This window comes from Nyctereutes procyonoides, unplaced genomic scaffold, assembly GCF_905146905.1.
Source record: "Nyctereutes procyonoides isolate TBG_1078 unplaced genomic scaffold, NYPRO_anot_genome, whole genome shotgun sequence".
Lineage (NCBI taxonomy): Eukaryota > Metazoa > Chordata > Mammalia > Carnivora > Canidae > Nyctereutes > Nyctereutes procyonoides.
In genome coordinates this window covers 38,993,941-39,020,562 of record NW_026575120.1, presented here as the reverse complement: position 1 = coordinate 39,020,562, position 26,622 = coordinate 38,993,941, and the positions used below count along the sequence as shown (strand labels likewise).

General features: G+C 36.5%; 1 protein-coding gene across 1 annotated transcript in view; it reads right to left on the bottom strand.

Moving 5' to 3' along the window:
- Window positions 1–26,622, bottom strand: part of CNTNAP2 (contactin associated protein 2) — a 1,382,004-nt gene that overhangs the window by 904,599 nt on the left and 450,783 nt on the right. The window contains exon 9 of the mRNA XM_055334793.1: window positions 10,236–10,385. Coding sequence (XP_055190768.1) covers window positions 10,236–10,385 — 150 coding nt within the window. The remainder of the gene's footprint in view (window positions 1–10,235; window positions 10,386–26,622) is intronic.

The following is a 26,622-nucleotide window of genomic DNA, read 5'->3' as shown; positions in this document are numbered from 1 at the left end:
GAGTCTATGATCATCTTCAAAATCCCAACAATAGAAAATAGAAAAAGGCACACACTCAGAAAGAATTTACTTCCTGGTTCAAAAGGAGAAGTTTCTGTATAAATAATTGCCTGCCTAAAGGAAAAATCAAATGGGCAAACAAAATAAACACTGACAGACCTGCATGATCACAGGCACTGGCTCCCATTTTAGTTTTCTTCCTGCACATACAAGAGTATTATTCTTTGAATTCTTAGCAATTTTTAAAAATAAGTACCCTACAATCATTTCCTCTTTTTATTTGGCCACAGAGAATTAAGAATGCAGACAGAAATACCAATTATACTAGGAAAAACAAATATACTTTTTTTTCTGGCTTGTAAAGAAATATTATGAAAGAACTTCTAGAACTATCTTCTGTTTTCACTTATACTTATGCTGGTCAAAGAGGGATGCTTGTTACATCTTTCCTGTTTGAGGATCAGGGTTGGCTGGTATAAAACAGCGTCCATGGAGGCCCTTCTGCTGAGGCCATGGATGCCCAGACAGCTCTAAACAACTACCTATGGCAACAGGATCAGGGTCCAGCCATTTCCCTTCGGTGACAGATGCTAACAGGCAATTTTGCGAGGGATCATGGCCCACACTTTGGGGCTATTCCTACTCAATCTCTTCTCCTTTCTCTTTTTCCTCAAGGTATCAGACTTGCTCTTCCCCCCTTACCCCCGAGTCCTTCAGAGGCATTCTGTCCAGTAAGTCTTTCAAATGTCTAATTCCATTTTAATCTCTGCTTTTTAGAGTACCTAAACAGACACATCACTCATGAAAAAAAGTATAAATTTCTTCCTTTTGCCTTTTTTTAATTTTGATAAAACATTGTAAAATCAATGATTAAGATATCTATAGAAACATTTATGCTCCTCAAGTAATAACCTGACACGTATCGCATATGCGAGTCATCCCAGTTTTAAAATGTGGCTGTATTTTTCAGTTTAAGAGCATTTTAGATCTGGAAAATACTTTCTAAGAAATACATAGAGAAACCATATTTAACTTACATATTTGTAGAGTTACCTATATTATTTCCACAGTCAGAACATTACTTTCTTCTGCTCCACTGATTTTAATGTAGTAAAATTAATATAAGAAGAAAGCAGAAGATGCCAGTGATAAACAGCCACAGTATTAAGACAATTCTTGCAAGTCAAAGAGTTGTTATAATTCCATGATTTTTCTTCTTTGAAAGATTACTTACAATTCTGTCTGAAATCTGAATATTCCCAATGCAAGCCATTCACAAAGCCAGAAAGAAGCAAAGGCATATAGAATATCACAATAACTCTAATTAGCCCAAATCCTAGCTCTAAGCAAATTTTACTTCTAGGAGATATATAAAAGTCTTTGGAATTTGGGGCTATATAATGAATACTTTCCTATCTCCAGCAGAGAAACAGTTACTCATGAAGTTAATGTATTCAGTTTCATTGTGCAATTCCCTTCCTCTTCTTTGCCCTTTTCTTTTATGCACATAATTGGAAAACAAACTAATACAACCAAAAGTACTTTGGGAATTGGACTGAAAAAGAAATGTGTCTCTCCTTATTAATGTTCTCATAATGGAAAGAAATGCTTAAAAATGTACTTTTTTAAAAGTGGGGGATGAATTTGCATAGAACAGCAAGTACTGATCTAAATATTTATAAGGGCAAGTAGTTGGTTGTTTTTGTACAATCAAATCCTTTTTAAGAAATTAATAACTGAAAAAAAAAAGAAATTAACAACTGACAAAGTTTCTAGGTTAACTCACTCCGGTTAAGGATGGATCAACTCTCTAATGCTAAAAAAGAGAAAAACAATATAAGGTTTTATATAATATAATAATTTTATAATATTGAACCAGGGTAAAACCATAAAAGCATGAAAGAAAAAAAATATATGCAAAAAAATTAATTAGTAGGTTTGGAATCAGTAAAAGAAAAATGAATTCTAATCATTAGATAGTGTTATCCAATCTAAACCAAATAAAATATTAACGATTCACAGGAATCTCTAAAGTTCTAAGCTGTGATTTCCTCATTTCTCATTCTGAGGTTTAATAAATTGTTAGTCAGTTTGTGAGAAAAAGTTGTCTCTTGCTATTTATAAAACTAAATTAGTATTTCAAAGAGATGCATATTACACAAAAGGTGGGGAACTCAAAATTTCTAATATTAATAACAATGTTCAGCAAATGCAAATGATGGTCAACTTTCACTTTATTTGTAAAAAGACAATAGTTTGTCTTCTAACCCTCTCCAACCTCAGTATAGGTGGACCCTGAATGGAACAAAGAGCAGGAGGAGAAGATTACAGTTAGGCCGCACTTTCAAGCTGGAAGTACATCCACTATCAGGTTATATGTGAACTAATATTTTTTTTCTTTTACTTTTTGTATTTTAATTCCAGTTAGTTAGCATACAGTGTGATATTAGTTTCAAGTGTACAATATAGTGATTCAACAATTCCATACATCACCCTGCGTTCATCATGACAAGTCGACCTCCTTAATCACCATCCCTTATTTAACCCATCTCCTCATCCATCTCCCTTCTGGGAACAGTGTTTGTCCCTATGGTTAAGAATCTGTTTAAAAAAAAAAAAACTCTGTTTCTTGATTTTCTCTCTCTCTCTCTCTTTTTTTTTATTGGAGTTCAATTTGCCAACATATAGCATAACACCCAGTGCTCATCCCACTAAGTGCCCCCTCAGTGCTCATCACCCCGTTACCTCAACCCCCACCCACCTCCCTTTCCACTCGTGAACTAATATTTTTAAAGGCCATCTTATTTTATAGCAGCTGATGAACTTTGAGTCAGCGTCCTACACTTTTCTATTTCTGAGAGGCGCTGTGGTCCTCCAATCAGAGACTGATTGGAATTTAATTTACAAGAGCTGGCTTTAAATCAGTAGACTCTTGACCCTTTTTATATTCCATGGGTGATACAGTAAAAAAGGGTGTCTGGTGAAGACTTGAGAGATTTGGGAACTGAGCCAGATTCCGTCCAGGCAAATCAAGAGAGAAGATTCAGGAAGACGTGAAAGTGAGGGGTGGGGTGTAGGTCATTGTCCTGTTGATTTGGGGGGAAGGATAATAGGTCACTGCACAGACAGACATGTCAATAGTTCATTATGCACAGGTCAGAACTAAGTTTTAGGGAAACACTGCCACAGTGTAGAAGGGGAGAGACGAAGTGTGGAAGAGGGGCTAGGGTAAGCTCTAGGCTTTCTGTCAGGTGGACTGGTGTTATCTTGGACTCCTGTTTGTATATCACAATGTATATCCCACAGTGGGCAAGTCCTATTGGCTTGACCTCCAAAAATGGATTCAGAATTGGTCATCTGATCCCTCTGCTACTACCTTCCTTTATCTGGATTATTGCAATAGCTTCCACTATGCTCCCTCTTTTCTGATAACAGCATCCTGAGAGACCATTGTTTAAAGGTAGACTATGTCACTCCCCTGGTCCAATCTTCAAACGCCTTCCCATTTCACTCAGAGGAAAGGGCCCCTCACACCCCAGCTTCTGACTGCTCCCATTCCTAAAGCTATGCTGGCCTCCTTTCCTCAAGCATGCCACGTGCTCACCACCTGTGCATATGCTTGCACTGACTCTTCTATCAGGGACGCTCCTCTCCCATATCTCCTCACCCCTTTGAGCTCTTTGTCCAAATGCCATCTTCTCAACTGAGGCTTCCTGTGGTCAACTTATGGTAAGTGGCAATCCTCAACACCCCTCCCCTAAGAACTTCCCATCCTTTGCCTGATTTATTGTCTCCAAAAAAAAAAAAAAAAAAAAAAAATACTCATTTTACCAATCTGTTATTTTAATCAGAATGTAACCTTCTGAGAGCCAAATATTCTTTCTGGCTTGTTCACTGTTCTAGTATGAATAATGATGTCAGGTTTTAGCAAATATTCACTAAATGAAATTATTTAAATCCTGTCTCTACTACGTATTAGTTGTACGTGTAGCACGTTTAGATAAAAAAATGCATCTGATATAATAAAAATTATTTTATCTTCAAGACCATGAGAAGTTATACCTGTCAAACATGACAATGGAATATCACATGCTAGCACAATCAGTATCCCTTACCTAAATTTTTTCAGGGGTGAGGGGCATATGACAGAAGCTCATAATCTATGTGGAAGTAAAAAGTACGGTAGCATGTGCATGTAGCCCTTAAATATATCCATAAGGGATCACTGATTAATTTATTCAATGAATAAACAGACACTGAGAACCTATTATGTGTCAAACATTATTCCTAAATACTCAAGATACATGAGAAAACAAAAATAACCAATATCCTTGCCTTCTTAGTGCTTCTGTTCTAGTAGAGTCAAACAGCAAATAATCAGTATAGTCAGTAATGAAAGATGTAGAATGTCAGAGCATGATGATGTGCTGTGGCAGGAGGGAAGAAAGTAGAGAGGCGGGGGGTGGGGAGTGGGGGCAGGGCTGTGCGCTGGATCAGGAGGAAAGACACCCCCCCCCCAGAAGGTGAGGGTTGTGTGAAGCCTTTAAGGAGAACTACATAGAAGAGTCAACCAGAGAAGAATCAAAAAACAAACCGCAAATCCATAAAAGTGCAAGAAGGGTCTAGAAAAAGAAACATAGGGGCAGAAGCAACCATGTCGGTGGTTGCCTGGGTGAAGCAGGAGTGGAAACTGACTGTAGAAGGGCTGGGGGGATTTGAGGAGTTAAAGAAACCACCTTAGAGCTGGGTGCTAGTGATGGCTTCACCACTGTATCAATGTACTAAAATTCACTGAATTGTACACTTGAAACAGGTGGATTTTAGCATTTGTAAGTTTTATCTTAGTAAAAGATAGGGAACAAAAGAGGGAACATTAGAAAGTATAAAAATTAAACCAAATAGAAAAATAAGCATGTAGGAGACCTGGAAATTATAAAAACAAAGCAGTTTCTGGTACTCCTTCATCTGTACATTAAACCGGATGTCTGATTGTAATTTTATGTGATGTCTCAAATCCAGGATAGATAAAACCCTTCGATAGGTAATTTTATGCGTCAACTTGGGCAGGCTACAATGTCCGGTTATTCAAATACAACTCTAGGGATTGTTGTGGAAGTATTTTGCAGATGTGATTAACGTCTACGATCAACCGACTTTAAGTAAAGGAGACTATTTTTGACAATGTGAGCCTCATCCAACTGGTTGAGACGTCTTCAGTACAAAGCAGAGGTTTCTCCAGATGGAGCTCAGAATAGCTATAAAATTAGTAAGAGAATCATACAAATAATATAAAATGACAACTTTATAAGGGTGAGTCGCATGTTGCTGTGAAAGCAAAAAACTATAAATTCCACAAAAACTATAAATTCCGCGCAGATTATGTCGTCGTCGTCGTCTTCGTCGTCGTCGTCGTCGTCGTCTTCTTCTTCTTCTTCTTCTTCTTTTTTTTTTTTGTCATGGTATATGGCCAGCATCTAGCATAACCCAGCACTTAGCATGGGTTATACTAGAGGCTCTATAACCTTTTTGGGTATAAATGAACAAACTGAGATCCCAGTTTTTTATAAAGATTTTTAAAATTTATTTATTCATGATAGACATAGAGAGAGAGAGAGAGAGAGAGAGAGAGAGAGAGAGAGAGGCAGAGACACAGGAGGAGGGAGAGGCAGGCTCCATGCCAGGAGCCCAATGTGGGACTCGATCCCGGGACTCCAGGATGGCGCCCTGGGCCAAAGGCAGGTGCCAAACCGCTGAGCCACCCAGGGATCCCAAGATCCCAGTTTTATAGCAGAAAAGATAAATGAAATAATCCATGTATATTTGGAAGGAAAGTCTCTCTCGAGAGCAGCCACCCTCTTCCAGGAAGACTAGTTCTCAAAATTTCTTACCTCTTCTCTTCAGCCCACTGTTCCTTTCCTTCCAAATGAAAGCAACAAAATAATAATAATAAACAAATACCAATCCTGAGAAAATTTAGACATTTACAAATCCTTCTATTCTCTCATGACCATGGGGCTCTGGCCGGTATCAGAAGCCTATTACCAGTAAACAGTCAATAAATAAATTTCCTTTGATTGTTAAAATCAATGAAGTGTTATCAAAAGTAACTCCAGTTGGGTGGTAGAGAAAAGAACTAAAGCAACCAAAATAACTGCTGCTGAGGAAACATCCCAAATAAATAATCTCTTTTTTTTTTCTGTTTATTCCCAAGAAAGAACAAGGCAGAAGAATTCTTGGTCCTTAAACATCTGATCACGAGTGCTCCAGAGGAGAACTAAGGCATTTTCTGGGATTAATAGGGCACAGGCATGGGGAGATAAAGCTCCACGCTGGTAGGAATCAGCCACAAAGAATAGAAGCTACATGACCAGGACTTTACTTCAAAAGAAACCAAGTGTGCACACGTTCAGGAATCTGTAATTGAGTACATAAGGCCAGCAAGCCTTTAGTTAAGGCTTTCACCTGGTAAGAAAATAATTTGTTTTTCACCAAGGAGGAAGGAATGCTTTGATTTGCGGAGACGTCAGTCAGATGCTTTAGAGGAGCACATGGTCTGAAACCTCAGATCTTTCTTAGAAAGGGGCTGGGCTGTCCCTGATGAGTTAAAGACTCCACACGGATTGGAAAAGGAGTCAGCACTTAGCATCCCCTGGAGTCAGACCCTGGGTTTAACAGGTAATGCTGGGAATATTCACTACATTATTTAAAATTCCACTGCCTTTCAGTTGGATGAAGAAGTAAGATGAGTCATTAAAATGATCTATCAACTAAGTGAAGCCACAACCCCAAGCCAGGAATGTGGGTTTCAAAGCTCCTATTTTAGAAGGGAGTCAATTTTCTTTCCACTCTCCTAATGTTTCTTAAGATGTTTTTATTTACAACATCTACAACTGACTTTAAATTTGTCAGCACAGACAAGAGGAAGCTGTGTGTGTGTTTAACTTACAATCTAGAGACAGCTCACACTCTAATCTGAAAGCAGCATCCCAGAGGCAGCTACTCAGGATTTCTGCTGCCTGTTCCTCTAATCAACTTACTAAATGCCAAACTGGGTTTTCTTTGGTGAAATTAGGGCTTTGTTAATCAGCATAAATGTTAGATAAATGTCAGGGAAGATATCTCAGTCGTGAAATTAAGGATATTAAGGATGTGTAGTTTGGCAAAACACCTTTTAGAGATACCCACAGCCTGTGTGCAGACAGGATAAGACAAGTGAAGCTGGTGACCTGAAGCCTTGGACATAGTTCTGGAATCTGGATCACTTAGTGATCGTGTGCCAGTCATCAGCTTAGGAGACTTTCTGTTGTTTGGCACTGGCTGAGGATAGCTGAATCCTGCTTCTAAAATCCTGTGAAAGCTGCCCAAAGAGAACATTTTATTCAAAGTATAGCAAGTCAGAGAGCTAGGACTTCAATGAGCTTACAGAAGAATTTGTATTAACTGCATTGTGCCAGCTCGCTAATAAAAATGTTCATTTAATCAACGTCTGTATGTGCACCAGACCTTGGCCTGTGGTTTCTTTTTACTGCTCCATGGTGGCTAAGCTACACGGCGGTAGCTAATTCTCACTTATCTTACTTTTTGGTGACTGACACGGTCTTTCAGGAGAATCTGAAAGATGTGCATGCAAATTGGCTAAGGTTGATCTATAATTCTGTTCCTCAGATCATTTGTGCCAGAATAACTTGAAACTTGGGATTCTTTATTTTCCCAGCATTCTACATTGAGTTCCAGGAGTGGGGGCTGAGAATTCTGAAATGTAACAAGTCCCCCTGGTGATTCTCATATATTCCATGGATTCAGCTGATGAAGATATAACCAGAGAAGTATCGTTATCATCTGCTGACAGCATCTCCCAATGGCAGACCAAAGACCCAAAAGGGAGAAAATATGCTCCTAACCACCTTGTTTAAAACCAAAAATCTGTAAAGCAATAGTAAGTAGCACACTATGAAGCCCTCATATGCCATTAACTCTGTGCCTTATTTGTTGGTTATAGCGATGAGGCTACCCATCTAGATGGAGAGAGATCAAAAACTTGCCTTAGGCATTCAGCATGCTCATCCATGACCAAAGATATTCCACTGCCATTTGCATGGGTAGGGATTATCAATAGCTTTCCAACTGACTACTGTGATCCATTTTCTATGGCAGCAATGAAAACTATTGGCCAAAATCCCATCATATTAAATATGCTTTTGCAGGAAAACCAGTTGGGCTGCTAGGTTACGTTTTCTCACACCCATAAGCCCCAGTTCATTCACTCATAAGACACCTTGTCTGACTTTCAACCAATCATCAAATATTTAACAAGAGGCTTGCAAAAAATGTGTAGTTTTTTAACTTGCAATGGACACAGTGTAAGATTCAAGACAGAGAGGTCTAGGTCAGGTCTTTTGCCTCTGAGTTGTCACTCATTATATCTTGATGCATAGTGAGAAAGACCCTGGTACAAGAGTCAGAGGTCTTGAGTTCAGGTGTTGGCTACAAACTCAGTGGCAAGTCAATAAAGCTCTGTGGGCTTCTATTTCTTCTTCCAAACAACTGGGAGTAAAATGCTTGCCTTGCTTGTTTTTCTAAATTTACTAATTCATTCATATATATTGGTCATCTATAGTCCAGGAATTTTTCTAAGACCTTGGAGGATATAGCAGGGAACAAGATCTACAAGGTGACTATTCTCAAATAGGCTTATTCTACTAATTAGAAATATATATAAACATAGTGATATACAGACAGTGAAATAAATGTGAATATTAATAAATAGATTTTCAGAAGCAGATATATGTACACACATGTTTTTTGAAAGTTTAACAGAGCCTTTTCTAAGAACGCAATATATTTTTTTAAATCTTCTGCTGCATGATTTAGGGTGAGGAAGTCAATAATCTAGTGAAAGATATATATTGATTTAAACAACATACCTACCACTTTGTTTTATATTTATTTATTCATTTATTTATTTATTTATTTATTTATTTATTTATTTATTTATTTTTACCTACCACTTTAATAAAAACATGTCCTCATGTTTCATTAATGATAAAAAATTCTGGCAGTATATACTTTTTGAACTAAAAAAATATGCCCAAGTCCATGCTACAACACTTTTTTACATATAGTAGAATTATTGTTTTAAGAGAACCTTCTTTTCAATAATTTTTTCATGACTTAAGAACCAAGAGATGTGTAATAAGCTGGCTTTCCTGTAAGGCGATCCGTGGTAGGCAGCCTCAAAGATCTTCTCAGTGCATGTCTCTTCATGTAATCTCTTTCCTCTAAGTGTGGTCTGGATTTACTGACTCACTTCTACCAAACTGTGTATAACTGAAGTGATGGGATGTCACGTCCAAGACTAGATTATAAAACAACCCTGGCTTCCATCTAGGAAGCTTTCTCTCTCATTTACTGGTTTTCCTCTCCTCTCTACTTCTCTCCCCTGATCTCCTCTCTCAGACACATCACCTATGAGAGAGGGAGCTTGAAGAAGACAGGCCTGGAAAATCAGAGCCACTTGGAGGAGAACCAGGGCGCCCCGGACAACAACCAGTACCAGCTGTCAACCTAGTGGCACACCTTCTTGGAAACTGACTCTCTAGCCCAGGCAAGGCTGCAGATAATGCACAGTCAGTGCGTGGGTAGAAAAACCTCATGAGGGACCACAAATCGGAATCAGCAACCTAAATTCTTCCTGAATCCATGACCTAGAATAACTGTGACACAGAGGAGCCTGGCTGGCTCAGATGATGAAGCATGGGACTCTTGGGGTCATGAGTTCAAGCTCCATATTGGGTGGGGAGCCTATTTAAAAAAAAAAATCAGGACTAGAATAACTGTGAGGCAACTTTTGCTGTTTTATTTATTTTTATTTATTTTTTTTAACTTTTGCTGTTTTAAACCACTAAGGTTTAGAGTAATTAATTACACAGCAGTAGGTGACCCAAGGACCTGACTCTTGAGGATAGTATTATGAGAATGAATACATTCAGAATCTCATACTTTATACTTTGAATATTTGAATTAAACTAGAAGAATATGGTGACATGATGCAAGTACCTTTAACATGAAGAAGCATAAATTTGCCACTCTTTTTAACTCGTGGAATAAGAGTTTGGCTTTTTTTCTGAGATCTGCTGAGTCTACTGAATCAAATATAAATACTTCATAATCAAACTTCACTGAAACTCCATTTCTAACAATGCACTAGTTAACCAATAAAAAAATGGCAGTCTTACCTCCAAAAAAGTACTTCTCGCCAGTTTTAACTTGAAGAGGACTATTAGTTCGAACTGCTGAAGCCTCATCTCCATCAATGGTGAGAACGGCAAAATTTTCCTTAGCTAGGAAACGAACCTCATGCCACTGTCCATCGTTCAGCCCAGAACCTGTTAAGTAAAAAAGTCAATTTATTTTCTAAAGATGGTATAGTTTAAAACAATTTTCAATGCCAAAAAGGTCAGAAATTTAATGGTAAAAATTAGTCTGTTTTCATCTAGAAAAATTCAGTGCTACTTGCAATTAATATCATGTTTCTTTAATATGATAAGTGGTTCTATCCTCCATTGGACAGATAAGGCATGGCAGAACCCAATAAAGTAGGGAAATAATCATTAATGTGCCTTTGGCGTACCTGGGAAAATGAATGGAGTGAATAAAGCTGTTTGGAAGGTGATGGTAAACTATTTTAATTTAATTACTTATTCTATGATTGGTTTACTAAAAGCCACTTTCTGATGGGAAAATGGATTTATGACTTTTCTCTAATGTCTCTGCTTTTAAGAACATTTTTTGTACTATTATTTCCTCTCAATAACCATGCCTGGCAAGTATATCCAGTTTGTAGAAAGTAAGCACTAAAAAATACATGCTAATTAACCACTTGTAAGCATAGGAAATAATACCAGGGTTATCTGATCATTGATAAATAAGGCATCTTTATAATGAATTCAGTTATATTTAAAGAAATAAACCAACAAAGCTAAAATCGACAGCTTCCACTCCTAACAACTACATTTCACTGTTGCTTAGTACAAAGATCTATGGAAACAAGGATTCTTTTAAACTCTCCACTGGATGGACAATAACTTAAAAAAATATTTGTTCAGTTTGAGCTCACTTTGCAAAGAATAATTAGAAAAATAAGGAGCAAACAAAGGAGATCAGCCATTGAACATAAACATCTGGAAAGAGTTGAGGAAATACTAACACAGAGAGAGAAAGTCTTGAGAGTAAGTGTGGCTTTCTTTGAACTTGTAAAGGCCTATGCTATGGAAAAGGGAAGATATTTTGTTCTATTCCAGATAGAATAATTTAGAATCCACAGAAAGAAGTTACTTGAAGATAAACTTCAGATTCACAAACGAAAGGGGACCCTAGCAAAAAACAAAAACAAAACAAAACAAATAAACAAATAAACAAAAAACTAAACAAAACAAAAACCTAAAAATAAAATAAGAGCAAGTCAATGAAGCATAGATGACAGCTCCAAACCTCTGATTAGAGGTCTTCAAATGAGTTTATAAGTCAAATCTGACCTGCTGCCCCCTTTTTTGTATGGCCTGAGAGCTAAAAATCACATCTTTAAATAGTTAAAAATACATAAGCAGAATAATAAAGTGCATGTGAAAATTATATAAGCATTGAAATTTTAGTTCCCACATAAAGTTTTATTGGAAGACAGCCACGCTTATTTGTTTATATATTGTCCTGCTCTACAAAGACAGAGTCAAGTGGTTGCTATAGAGACTTGTTGCCATTTACAAAGCCTGAACGATTTACTGTGTGGTCCTTCGCAGAAAAAGCGTGAACTGCTGGTTGGCTTGCGCTATTAAACAGAAATACTATTTTAATGAAAAATATTAAAGCCTGTTGGAACTTATAAGATGGTCACATACAGGTAGTATTTACTGGTGTTTTACTGGTAAGTATCATTACAAATAACTGCACCGCAGGTATTTTTTTTTTTTTAGGATTTTCAAATTTTAATTTAGAAATATATATTCAGCCTATTTTATTTCAATGGAGGTAAATAGAAAATCCCTTTACTGAAGTAATTAATACTGAATAACCTCCAAGTAACGAAATGTTTAAGATCTATGCATAATTTTGTGCTATGAAATTAGTACGTGAAGTCTCATTCTAAAATTAAAATAAGTTAGCTGTCAGACAAGTCAGTAGTGTTTACTGAAATATTTCCTCCTCCAGCAGGTTACATCAGGGTTCTCTCACAGAACAGTTGCACAGAAGACCATATCTTCACCATAACATTTTTTGGGAGACTACAAAACTAGTTTTAGTGTTGATTAACTATAGAAGGGCGTGGTTTTGGCTTTTGCCTTTATAATGTGATGAACCCTGCTTTGAAATGCAATTTTGGGGCATGGATCCCGAGGACATCAATGTTACAAATGTCCAATCTCAAAATTTAATTCTAAATAATCACACATCCAGAAAAGGTCACGTATAAAATACCATCAGCTGACAGATTTTTTTGTTCTAAACAGTAGACCAGAATGTCTTTCTAAAACTTCCTGTGAACATTTCTTCATCAGACAATTAATTTATAAATGGACATCATCAGCTTAATCATTTAGAACAAAAAGGCCTTCTATTCCAATCAGGTAAAAATAAAAATTTTTTTTTTCAAGAATCTTAATTACTAGAGAAATTAAGACTCAGATAAAAGCAGGCTTGTTGATAGCAACTACTGCCGCATCTGAGCTTAAACTGTGATTTCTACTTATTTTAATCCTAAATATTGTTTTGTACTTTTAATTTTCAAGAGGTATGCTTTAGCCATCTATGACAGGAATAGGCTCTCAGATACAAAGAAGTTCAGTTCTTCCATGAGGAATGAATGATCCGTTTGCTCAAAAGAAAACACGCTGCTTTTTAAAAATCTTTTTCAGCCACACATTATAAAAAAATAATAGCCTAAAGTCTTTTTTCTAGAGCAGAATCTAATGGCATTAGCTCTGTGTATAGATGTATTTAAAGATACAGTGACGGGCACTGAGGGGGATGGGATCCCACTGGATGGGATGAGCACTGGGTGTTAATACTATATGTTGGCAAATCAAACTCCAATAAAAAATATACAAAAAAAGATACAGTGTTCTAAGCTCGATATGCTATTCACTCTGCGAAGACCTTGCATGTGATTCATTCATAATTCACACCAAATGTTTTAGAAATTATTGTCTCAAATAAATATGTGAGAGAACTAAATCAAATAATGTTCAAACACCCCATAGCCAATAAATGGCAGAACTAAGAATTGAAACGTATATGGATCTGGTTGCAGAGACTCGGTTATTACAAAAAAAGAATCAAAAACAAAACAGACAACAACAAAACATGTTATATAATCTCTGTGCATCCGTGATCACAGTGCTCGCATACCAGGGCATGCACACCTGCACACACACACACACACACACACACACACACACACACACACTTCCTTTGCCACAGCATCTGAACACAGCTCAATTTCTGGGATGTCCTTGTTCTCATGTAGCTTTAGGATGGTAAATAAGGTAAATAACTGACACACCATCCAGTTTCATTTGCTAACTTTTAGCATTTGCACCATCAGATGTGGTTGTGTAATCTCCTACATGCCACATGTCTTTCAGTATTTTCTTACATCGATGGTTTTCCCTTACAATTATAATTAAAATAAAAATTTTACACGCAAGTTATGTAAATTGGGATCTAGCATTTTCTTTAAGGCACATAAGAATAAGCCCATGAGTATTTATCTAAATCATCTCCATACTTTATGAAACTCCGTATTCATTTTTTTTTTTACACAAGGAATAGTTTTTGTGTTTTTTTTTTTTTTAATTTTATGTGACCTCTCCTGCAAACTTGCTCCAATTTTTTTTTTTTTTTTGCCTTTGCAATTTCCTGGACCTTAGAGGGTACAGTACAGAATTACTTTTGCTTCATAAAAGCCATAAGGAATACTGTTTGAAGGCGTTTTTTAGAAACTAACAATTTTACCAAATTTTAAATCATATGAAATTGAACATTTATTAAGTTAAGAGTTTATGGAGTTCAATATTTGAAATTCGCTCAGAATACCACAGTTGATGAGGCCATTGCGATAAGATGGGTACTTGCAATATATACCAATACATTTATTCAGAAAAAAAAATGTATCATCATCTCAAGTTTTATTAGAAATTTGTGAGTCACAGGTGCCTAGGTGACTCGGTCGGTTGAGCGTCTCTCTTGGCTCAGGTCATGATCCCAGGATAAATGGATAAAATCATAATTTTTGCTTGCTGTCTCTCAAATAAATGGATAAAGTCTTAAGAAAAAAGAAAGGAGTGTATGAGTCATACATAACAAAGAACACATTAGCAAACAAGATGAAAGCAGCACTTTTCATTTGTTGTTGGAGACATGGGACTCCTCCACTAGCTCTTGGAGAGCCACTGGATATCCCAGGAAACAGACTCAATGGGGAGCCAGACTCCTGGAAGCAGGGGGTCCTAGTGGCTGCACAGTGGCTTGGGGTCAGACCAAAAAAGAAGGATGCTAATTACTGATACTGAGAAAAGATGCCCACGCCTCCTATGGCTGGCCCTTTCTGAGCTCGTCACGTGTGTGTGTGGCACTGTGCGTGCACACTGTATATGTTGCTGCGCTGACCCTTCCCAACAGTGAGCAGCAAGACAGCAGGATGGAAAACAACACGAGGATGAGGAGGACTGGTTCAGGAGCCAGGCTGCCTGCGTTTGCTCTGCCCCTGGCCAACCTGGGCACATTACTAACCACTCCATGCCTCAGGCTTCTCTTCTCTGGAATGAAAACAACACTCTCCCCCTCACAGATGTGTTTTGAGGAGTAGATTATTTACTATTTCTATAGCATTAAAGCAGTGCCTGGCACCCAGGGAGCAGGATATTTATATTCGTATCATGTCAAATAAATTTTTTTAAGGTTTTAAATAGTCTCATTTTATAGAGAAAGAAGCTAAGAGTTAAGTTTATTATTTTGGGGGGAGTTACAATTACAAATATTGGTGTAGTTGTAAGTAAGCCCTCTAAAGAACATGGCAATAAAATAAGTCTTAATGTGGAAATCATAAATAAACACATAGAAGACAACTGAAAAAAAGTGTATCCTAGCATTATGCTAATGGACACGTGAAGCTTAGAAAAATATGTCCAGTGACAACATTAGAGGTGAAAAAAAATTCCTGTGTACAAATTACTTAGAGGTGATGATGATTTGTCCTGAAAAAAATGTGCTAGGTGACTCACAAGGTTATGACAAAGAATTGATGTTAAAGCAGCAGGTGAAGAGATTAAAACAAATTATTTCCAGAAAGTAAGAGTGGAGAATAAACTTCCTAAATTATTTATGTACGTGAGTTTAAAAACACACCATAATTATGTAAATATTGTACATATATTCACTTAGAGAACTAAAAGTTTTTACATTCACGTTAGTTAAAAGGTATTCTTAATGTTCTTGTTGAAAAAATGGGTGACTTCCCTCTATGTGGGGTCATATTCTGCTCAGGCACACAGGGACCATGCTCTATAAGGGAAAGGATTTAGAGCCCAGAGTGTCTGACTTACAGACTCACCTGCAGAGGGGCAGACAGCATAATGGACAGAGCAGGGATTCAGAAGTCAGACCATCTGGATACAAACCTCATTTCTGCTCCCCTAATTGCCAGACCTTCAGCAATTCAGCCTGTCTCAGTTCTCTTGCCTATTAAATAGGACTAATAAAAGTATCTACCTCATGGGGCTGTTGTGAGGATTATGTGTACATACGTGATTATTTAGAGAAGCACTTGACACATAGTCAGCACTCAGTAAGTAGCTCCTGTTCCTTAAACAGTCAGGGAGCCCCACTCTCTGAATAGCAACTTAGCTTGTTGCTAACTTCTGTAAGCATTAACTATTATAAAATGATTAAAATTGGTTTTCTTTAAGAACAAATCTCCTCCTCCCCCATGTAAATCCAATCATTCAATGTCAGCAGTGAGGAATTGGAGGATTTGGCAGGATAGCTGATTGCGTCTTTTATTAATATCAGAGGCAACAATTTTTAAGCTAATTTAAGCTAACTTTGAGCTATATAATGAATCAGTCTTATTATGTGATAGTTACAGGTCTGCTTTACCCTCTTCAAATTGTGTTTTAACTAGATTATTCAATAGATATGGTTCTGAAAAAAAAATAGATAATGGTTCGCTGAATGTCCGTGAAGTATTTCCAGAAATTAAATATAATTCCAAGCAAAGACTTCCCATGGGTGACTAATTTTTAGAAGAGTGATATAAACCAGAGTACATATTTTTCAAAGTATCTGTGTTGTAAAAATAAACCAGTTTGATGTAGTTTTACACTTAATGGCTATTTGATATTACTTTATAATGGATACCTCTAATTATTAATTCATAACAATCAAAACTTTTCAACAGTATGTTCTAAAAGGAAACACAGTTTTACAAAGAGTTTTTAACCTAAAATCAACATCTTTGAAACCATGTTCCAGCTTCTGGTCTTAATTTTTTTCATAAGATAACTAAATTGCTTTATAATATTTTCGCTTACATTTCTCTAACTTATAATTGCTAGAAAAACTTGTTTTGTATGCAAATGTAAAATGTTAATGAAGCATATTCTATCTAGGCTGTCTTTCTAATGGTATTATTTTTTAAAGTAAGGCTCTTGAGGAGGTTTCACAGATAGAACAAGAAGAAACAGATGTTTCTCTTATTAGAGACAAGAAGAAGAGACTAGTTTAATGAATATTGAAAAAAAGAAAGTATTTAAAATAGAGTAACAAACCAAGATGCAACATCTGTTTGAAAATGTTTCAAATAAAATTACAATGACTGAAATTTCAAGTCTTGCTCAATATTCAATCCAGAGAGAAAAATTTCTGAGGACACGAATCCATATTTAGGCAGTTACAGTGTTCTGATGTGCTACTGACAGATTTCATAAGTTATCAATTATCCATTTATGTAATAAAAAGGGAAAAATATATCCCTTATAAATATGCCATGCAGTTTCTTATGTTATTTATAAATTCCATATCATAAGGAACTTGATCCCATTTAATCTTGCTCACCTTTATGTGTCCATCCAAACCACAGAATAAATATGATCACTGTGGTCAGACAGAACAGGTTATAAGGTGCTTGGGCAGGCAGCAAACTCTTTTATTTCTGGAAGCTAAAGAGACTGCCAAATGCTTTCCTCTACAGGTACAGACAAAAAGTCGCTTTAAAACCATGTCTTGGATGAACAGAAATCTCACAGAGGAAGACATAGATGTGGCCAACAAGCACATCAGACAATGCTCCGCATTACTGGCCATCAGGGAAATACAGATCAAAACCACCATGAGATCCCACCTCACACCAGTGAGAATGGGGAACATTAACAAGGCAGGAAACCACAAATGTTGGAGAGGATGTGTAGAAAGGGGAACCCTCTTGCACTGTTAGTGGGAACATGAACTGGTGCAGCCACTCTGGAAAACTGTGTGGAGGTTCCTCAAAGAGTTAAAAATAGAACTACCCTAGGACCCAGCAATTGCACTGCTGGGGATTTACCTCAAAGATACAGATGCAGGGAAATGCCGGGACACCTGCACCCCAATGTTTACAGCAGCCATGTCCACAGTAGCCACACTGTGGAAGGAGCCTCGGTGTCCATCGAAAGATGATGGATAAAGAAGCTGTGGTCTCTGTATACAATGGAATATTCCTCAGCCATTAGAAATGACAAATACCCACCATTTGCTTCAATGTGGATGGAACTAGAGGGTATGATGCTGAGTGAAGTAAGTCAATCGGAGAAGGACAAACATTATAGGGTCCCATTCATTTGGGGAATATAAATAATAGTGAAAGGGATTAAAGGAGAAAGGAGAGAAAATGAGTGGGAAATATTAGAGGGGGTGATAGAACATGAGAGACTCCTAACTCTGGGAAATGAACAAGGGGTGGTGGAAGGGGAGGTGGGCAAGGGGTTTGGGGTGACTGGGTGATGGGCACTGAGGTGGGCACCTGACAGGATGAGCACTGGGTGTTATACTGTGTGTTGGCAAATCGAACTCCAATAAAAATATACGTATAAAAAACATGTCTTCGTCTTGAAAGAGACACTTAAATGGAATCTTTAAGATAGATAAACACGTAGACTAAGGCATACTGGATGACATTTTTTATTACTGTTGCGAGTCATGAGGGAAATTAAAACCATAATGATACACAATTTTCCACCCACTTCAGGGGAGGAACCTCAAAGAACTAGCCATGATCAGGATCAATCTGAACTCATACACTTCCCACGAGAATGTAAAATTATACAACCACTTTGAAAAATTATTTGCCAGCTCAGTTATGTTTTGTTTTGTTTTATATTTAATAAAATTAAACATGTGTTAATCCTATCACCCAACAATTCCCCTCCTAAATATTTACTCCCCCTAATCAAAATATATGTCACAAAAATATTTGCACAGGGATGTTTTTGGCAGCTTTATTTATTATAGGCCTAAACTGAAAATAATTGTCTATCCACACAGTGTATAGTCATACAAGGAAATGTGGTTTTGTAATAAAAAAGTATGAACTACTGGTGCAAACAACATTTTGTGTCTGGAAGAATGTAGACATGAAAAATAACACTGGATGAAAAAAAATAAAAAAAAAAAGAACACTGGATGAATCCTTACATAGGAAAATCCTGAACTGCAAAACTAACCTACGATGATAGAAATCAGGAGAGAGAGGCACAGGTGGAAATGCACAGGGAGTGGCAGGAGACTCTCTGAGGTGATCATATCCTATATCTCAACTGCAGGCTGGGTGTGTAAGTCCATACACTTATCAGAATCCACTGAATTGTACATTTAAGAACTGCATTTCACATGCAGCTGATCCTCATTTGTAGAGTCAGGATGTGTGAGTTGACCTCCTTGCTAATATTTACCTGTAACCCCAACTCAGTACTCTCATGGTCTTTCGCAGACTTGAGTGATTGGGTGAAAATTTGAGCCACGTGGCACCAAGTTTCCAGCTGATGTCAAAAAAGGCAGCACACTGCCTCTTTGGTTCCATTCTCAACCTCTTACCAAGCATTCTTTCCACCGCGTACTAAATACCATGTTTCTCCCATTTTTGTGGTTTTTACTGATCTTGCTTGCTATTTAAGGTGGTCCCGATGGTAAAATACATGATTAGGATTAAAGAGTACACGTACTATGATGAGCACTGAGTAATGTACAGAACTGTTGAATCATTATATTGTACACACACACACACCAAACAATCAATAAAAATGAAAAGATCCCTGAATGTAGTGCCTAAGTGCTGTGTAGTATTCCTAACTGTAGGAAAGTTGTGATGTGTCTTACAAAGAAAAAGGATGTATGTTAGATAAGCTGCTCTCAGGTACAGGTTATAATGCTGTGGGCTGTGAGTTCAATATTAATAAATCAATTATATGTATTAAACAAGAGAACTTGAAACGGAAACACACAAAAAGCAAGGTTCCGTACTGGTCAGTTGATAAAAATATTGTGACCAGAGGCTTGTGGGAACCTAACCTCCTATTTCTTGTAGGGGCAATATTTCATTATTCACTAATTCAGTGTTTGAAATGACTACAGATAACATAACTATCATAAGTAATACAAAACGATTGTCTGTAATTTTAACTTAAAAATATTAAAAACATTTTTAAAAAGAATTGAAGTAACAGTGATACTCATTTTTAAATTCAACTGAATTTTATTCTAGGCCCTTTTTTTGCTTTGTTTTCTGCATTATCAAAAAATGAGAAACTCAATGTGTAATATGCCATTTGCTATTAAACAAATAAAACCCAATTAGGCTCCATATTACTTGCTATGTTAAGCTTTTAGAGGCCAATATTTTAGGATATTAAAAAAAATTAAGTAACTACCCTAGGACTCTATTTTCATATAAAATCCTCTAATATTTGTCTTGACCATTACTGATTCCCAGCCAAAAGACAAACATTATTGTACTTCAAAATCTCTTATTCAAAGCTTTATGATTACTCTAGGGTCATTTTTCACTTGTGATAATCTTCCAAAGAAAGTAACTTTAGTGGGAATATGGTTATGTAGATATTCAACTTCAAAAAAACTGGGACGCCTGGGTGGCTCAGTGGTTGAGCATTTGCCTTTGGCCCAGGGTGTGATCCCAGGGTCCTGGGATCGAGTCCCATATCGGGCTCCCTGCATGGAGCCTGCTTCTCCCTCTGCCTCTGTATCGGCCTCTCTCTGTGTGTGTGTCTCTCATGAATGAATATATAAAATATTTAAGAAAAAAATAAAACATTGATTTCTTAAAAAAAACTTCCCAGTCCAAGACCCTAGTTTGTGTACTAATTCTGAAAGATTCATTCATTCATTCATTCATTCATTCCAGTATTTAATCCTGCCTTGAATATAAAATGTAATACAAATTGCACTGGACTTATTACTAATTTTAAAGAGGGTTTCAATTAATAAGATTTTGGATTAATGTACACATAGAGATAAGACCAAAGATACAGTGTGGTATTGCACGTTAAGAGTCTAGGTGTCACTCACACATGAATTCAAATGCCAACTAACTCTTCAATTCATCTATAAATAAATACAGCACCTACGATTTCCCAGGCATCATGTTAGCATTGAAGATACAGAGGTAAGTCAGTCAGAAGTGGTCCCTGCTGTAGAAAAATCTAGCTATTTTATTCTGAGGCAATTACTAAGCCTCTCTGCAACTTGGTTTCCTCACTTTTAGGGGAAGATGTAGTACTATGTCAGAGAGTGGTTATCAATAATTCATGAGCTATAGTGTGGTGTGAGCCACCTGATACTACAAACATCTAGAAGCAGCTTTTATCATTATTATTTGTGGTATACATGTACAAAGACAAACACATGTATGCATAAAGAAAAAGCACTTCCGGGGTTTTAAGAAAGGCATATATCATATTTTGTGGGGTTTATGTGTAACTGCATAGGATAGCTAAAGACATCATCGAGGAGTGGCATCTTACATGAGTTTTGAGTCATAAATAAAGGGTTTTTATAAATGTTTTTCATCTTTAAAACAAGGTATTTAAGAAAACACAGAAACCCAAAAAAGTATACTGGGGGGAAAGAAAAAAAAAAAAGACTTGTATCACCAAGAGACATCACCTTAATATCTGGTGTACTTTATTCTAGCTTTTACCATACAAAACTGCAAACCATGTAGATTATTCTGATGCTATAGTTAAGAATGGTGAAAAATATAAAAGGGACAAGGAGCGACAATCATCATCTCAATTCTCTGATTTCCCTTGATGAGGGAGATTTGGCAATCCTGTCTTCTCAGCTTAACTTTTCAGGATTTAAGGAGATGGAGATTTACCCCCACCAGCTTAAGCTCTCCTAGAGTTCCACTCTGAAAAGTCATGTTCATTCTTTCACTAATTTACTGTTCTCCTGTCACACGACTAGCATTGTTTTAGGCACCAGGATATAACAGTGAAGAAGACAGACAAGGTTCTGCCCTCATGGAGCTTACATTCTTGTGAGCAGAGACAGAGCATAGGCAATAACTAACAGGGTAATAGCACAATTTCAGGTATGATAAATGCGGTAACAGAAATAAAACAGATGTCACGATGGAGAGAATTGTGGGACTTGATAAGGCTGTGTGACAAGGAGAGAACCCTCTAAAGAGGGGACGGTAAAGCTGCAATGTGAAGGACGAGAGGACAGTCACGTGGTGATGTCATGCAAAAGCCCAGAAGGAAAGCATGCTTGGTGCCTTAGAGTACCAGACACTAAAATAAATAAATAAATAAATAAATAAAAATTAAAAAAAAAAAAAAGAGTACCAAACACTAAGATGACCACAGTGGTTAGCGCACGGAGATTAAGAGGGCAGGATTGAGGAAATGAGAACAAATAGGTAGACGTATGGTAAGTAAGGGCCTTGCAAGCTGTAATTAGGCCATTGAAAATATTTAGTGTGATAGAAAACCTTTGCTCTGTCTTCTGTGGAAAGTGTCATGATGCTTGTTTCCATCTTAAGGATATATTCTAGCTACTGTAAGGTAAGTGGTTTAGGGTAGGTAAGAGTGAAAGTAGGGAGACCTACTAGAAAGCTCTTAGGGTGGTTAGGACAAGAGATGATGGAGACATGGGTAGAGGTTAGCGCTGGAGAAAAGTGGTCATATTTGTCATACATTCTGGATATACCATTGACAGGCCTTACTCATTAATTGGTTATCAAAAGATTGAGAAAAATGATTTGTGACGGAAGCATTTGAGTGGAAATGAATGTTATTTAAATATAGGATTCTGAGGAGGTGAGGCAATGTAGGGTACAACCATTAGACATGTTAGAAGAGATATCAGGCAAGTACTCGCATATCTGTGTCTGGAGCTCAAGGGGAAGTAAGATCTGGACATAGAAACTTGATGTCATAAGCATAAGTTGTGAGACTAGATAAGTCTACCTAGAGAGAACACAGAGGAATGTTAGGAATCCTGTCCGAAGAAAGATCCTTATTCATATATCCAAATTTGTTTATAATTTCAGGGGTTTAGCTCCTCTCTCGGGTTAAGAAACTGATTTATATAACCCATCATCTCTCAATTGCATCACTGACTTTATTGGGCAATGAAAATACTATCAATTCATTTATGCTTTTCAGATTCATTACTTTTCTTACATTCCAGTTTTTCCATTTAATGGCTTATTGGTTATATTTTCAGCTCCTTATTTTTTTAAAAAAAATAAATACACCAGTTAATTGGTTTTAAACTTAAATATTCATCATTATTTTTCATAGTCACTGTTTTGTATTTGTCTTAAGTAGGAAGTTGTGGTTGAGAAGCGATCCCTACACCATATGGGGAAAATGAGTTATTCTCATTATTATTATTACAATTTATTTCTTAAATCTAAATTGGCTAAGTTGTATTTAGTCCTTTATCTTTGTTCCACATATGTCTCAGATAAACTGTAATGCCCTAAAAATTTTCTCTAAAGGCACAAAACCCATCCTTGTTTATAGGAGATTGACACTGTCCAAATGGCAAGGACATTCAAATCGATTCCTCTTTTTCTGAGGGCATCCCTATCGGAGACACTGTACTTGATAAAAGAATAAATACGATTCCCAGCCTCAAGAAGTTTGCCTTAGTGTGCCACCCAATGACATTTAAATATCTTTACATATGTTTTTATAATTTCTATGAAACTTTCCCTGTATTTTACAACCTAGAGTTACATGGCACAGGGAAAATAAATAAATAAATAAGAAACAAGTAGGCAGAATGTGGATGATGCAGGTACCCAGATGGGGTCTTTAAGCAAGAGGTAATCCCAAGTACAGGCATTCTCTGGTTTTCGTAGCCTAATGGAAGTCTGCTGATGCCCATCTTCCAGGATGGCACAGCCCTGCTGGAGAGGTATCAACAATGATTGCAGAGTGTCTCATCTCTTCCATGTCCCAAAGGCATACAGTTCCTGTCCTTGCACATATTAAGGAGAAAATATCACTACATGTTGCTGTTGGTTAATGACTGTTTTTCTATTCTATCACACCAGCATTACAGAAGTCATGCAAAAAAAATAATATATATATATATATATATATATATATAATCTGAGAGAAAGAATAACAGGAGCCCATGAGTGAAGATAATAATGGCAATTTAGCTTAGGGTAATCTCTGAAGCCATTTTCTCATTTTTCTCCTAAATTTCGATAATAAAACAATTAAAGCTTAAAATTAACATTGCCAGAATTTAAGACTGGTTTTCTTTAAATCTATATATTAATCTCACAAAAGTCCCTCTTTCCTTCTAAATATTTTCCCATGTGTTGGCTTTATAATAATCACACGGAGTGGTGAATTTAAGTGGCTTTGACTAAAATAAAGCCTTTTTATATCTGTGTACGCTGGATAACTCCAGTGAGAGAACTACTTTTAAGTTAGAGAGGTTATCCGGCTACACAGAGGCTCAGAAATTCCTGAGTTCAGAGAATAATCATGATCAGAGCCCTGGCATGAAATAGACATCTTAAAATATTATGTTCAGGAACAATCCTTTACAATTTGAGTATAAATCATTATTTTTAAATTGCATCATAAAATGCATAATAAAACCATAGTTTCTCATGTCAAGCAATTCTGCATTACTCCCCTTTAACTGTTTTTATACTTGCCACTGAATAATTTTCCATCCTTCACTCAAAGACTAGATAATGTACCTAGGTAATGTACTTGGGCCATAGACATAGGCAAAGATTCAGTCCCTACCCTTTAAAAGGAGTTATTTTTCTGCCAACCTCTCTCCTACTTGTTTTACCACATGATTCCTAGCACAAGACACAGCCTCTGTGCATTTCAGCTCAACGGTGTTTCCTCCAACTGGACTACTAATGAGCACTGAACCACAAAGAGCATGTCTCCAGATATTTATGAATTGGTCTCTTCTGCAGTTTTCAATTCAACAACAATCCTTTTCAAGTGGCAACTGCCTTTTGGTAATTTTTCTCATTCTTAGTGGTAAATTGGAGTGGGGAAATGCTACAGGTGAGCACATTAAAATAATATTTATACAACTAAAAGTTTCATTTATATTTAGGTTATGAATGTATTCAATTTATCACTCCTTGTGAATTTTAACCTGTATGTAATAGGCATCAGAAAGTTTTAAAAATTAAAACTAATATGTTAAAAATAATATTTTTATCACAACATAGATTTTTAAAGCCACCGGTTTAATTTTTAGTATGCTTTCAGGGACTAGTATTATGTACATAATGCCAGTGTGTGAGCATTTGTATATATGTGTGCACAGATATGTGGTATTTGCTACAAGATACATAAGATCTTAGTGCAGTGCAATGTACTAAAATAGAGCTTGATTCGAATTTGGATAGCATGATAGCATAAACACTATTATTATGTGAGCAAATCACTTTAGCTCTCTGGCCCATAAATTATCAGTAAAATGAATGATTCATACCAGCAGATTACGAGATTCCTCTCAGCTCGACACACTTAAACTGAGACTGAAACACATTCAGGGACAGATGGATATAGGGAGTAGAGGAACCAATGATAATGTATCGATTTGAAAAAAAATATTGTACAGATGATACATAAAGCACATGAATAAAATAAATACTTCTAAAAGTAAGTTACATACTTCAGTCCATACACTTATTTGCTCTGCTGGATGACTCTAAACATTAAACACAGAATACCCAAAATGGATAAAGAGACTTCAGCTGACATAAAAAGAGAAGAATCCATGCTGAAAACAGGGAGACAGTCATTTGATTTTTGTGCTTTAGAATAATTTTGTACTTCAGATAGAAGGTGGGAGCTACAGGTAGCTTCATGGATTCTTGGGGTAAATGGACAGAAGGCCAACCTGGGAGGTAGAGCAAGTGCCATAAAAAGAACTACAACCTTTTACCAGTTCAAGTCTCAAAGGGAATTCTTTGCCATTTCCGTGAGTTAACATAAGTAATGGAGTCCCAGAAAGAAGTGGAAAATTGAATATAGAGGTAAGGTTTTTAGCAGGGGCATTTATGCCTTATTGCAAGAAACTCTCTAGAATACTGACATTGGATTAGGAAGATACCACTCGGTGGTATCTCACAAAGGGATACTTATGGTAGATTACATGCTTTCACAAAGGGAATGGTCTGAGGAAATTTATGGTAGATTACATGCTTTATAGCACTAAATTTCTATGATATAGATGAGCATTTATCATTTTCTTATTAACAGGGCATGTCTTAGCTAAAGGAAATATTAGTGAAATCCATAGATGGATTTTCTTATAGCACAATGGTATAAGTATTTATTTTTTTTTCTTTTTTAGTAATTATCTATTGAACATTACTTAGCTTTGTTTGCTAGACAGACAACTCTCTAGTGAGAATCAATCACTACATTTGGAAGCAGTCTGGGTGTTGGTCTTCATCTGAGTTGGTTACATAGGAGTATATTCAGTTTTTCAAAACAGATACATTGAGCTGTTCACTAGTGATCTGTACATTTCCTATATGTTCAGCATATTTCAGAAAAAAAGTTAAAGATAAAAGAGTCTATATAAGTGTAACTTAACTGAAATATCTTAAAATGCTGAAGTCACTTTTGTCTTTAGAGTCATTACACAGATGTGCAGAGAAGCCATCAAAAGCTTGTGAAGTATGCACCCAGTTATAGAATATGAAAACAATAGTAATTTAGAAAAAAACCCGATAGCTATCCATGCCACTAATTTAACATGAATTTTGGTGCTTAAGGGAAAAAATATCACTGGTATCTATGAGAAGCTGTACAAAAAGTTCATACAGATTCCGAGAGGGATTTCAGGATACTTCAAGAGCTTTAAAACGTAATGAAACTTTTAAAATTATGTCTCATTTCATTTCTACACTTAAAGGCTTTCCCTTGTTTAATTAACTTATCAACTACAATTATGACTCTTTCATATCCCAAAGATAACAGGGATGATAAACTATTTTAATTCATAGAGCAAAAACCCCCAAAGAAACCAAGTAACCAAACAGAAACAAAATAAAAAAATCCCTGA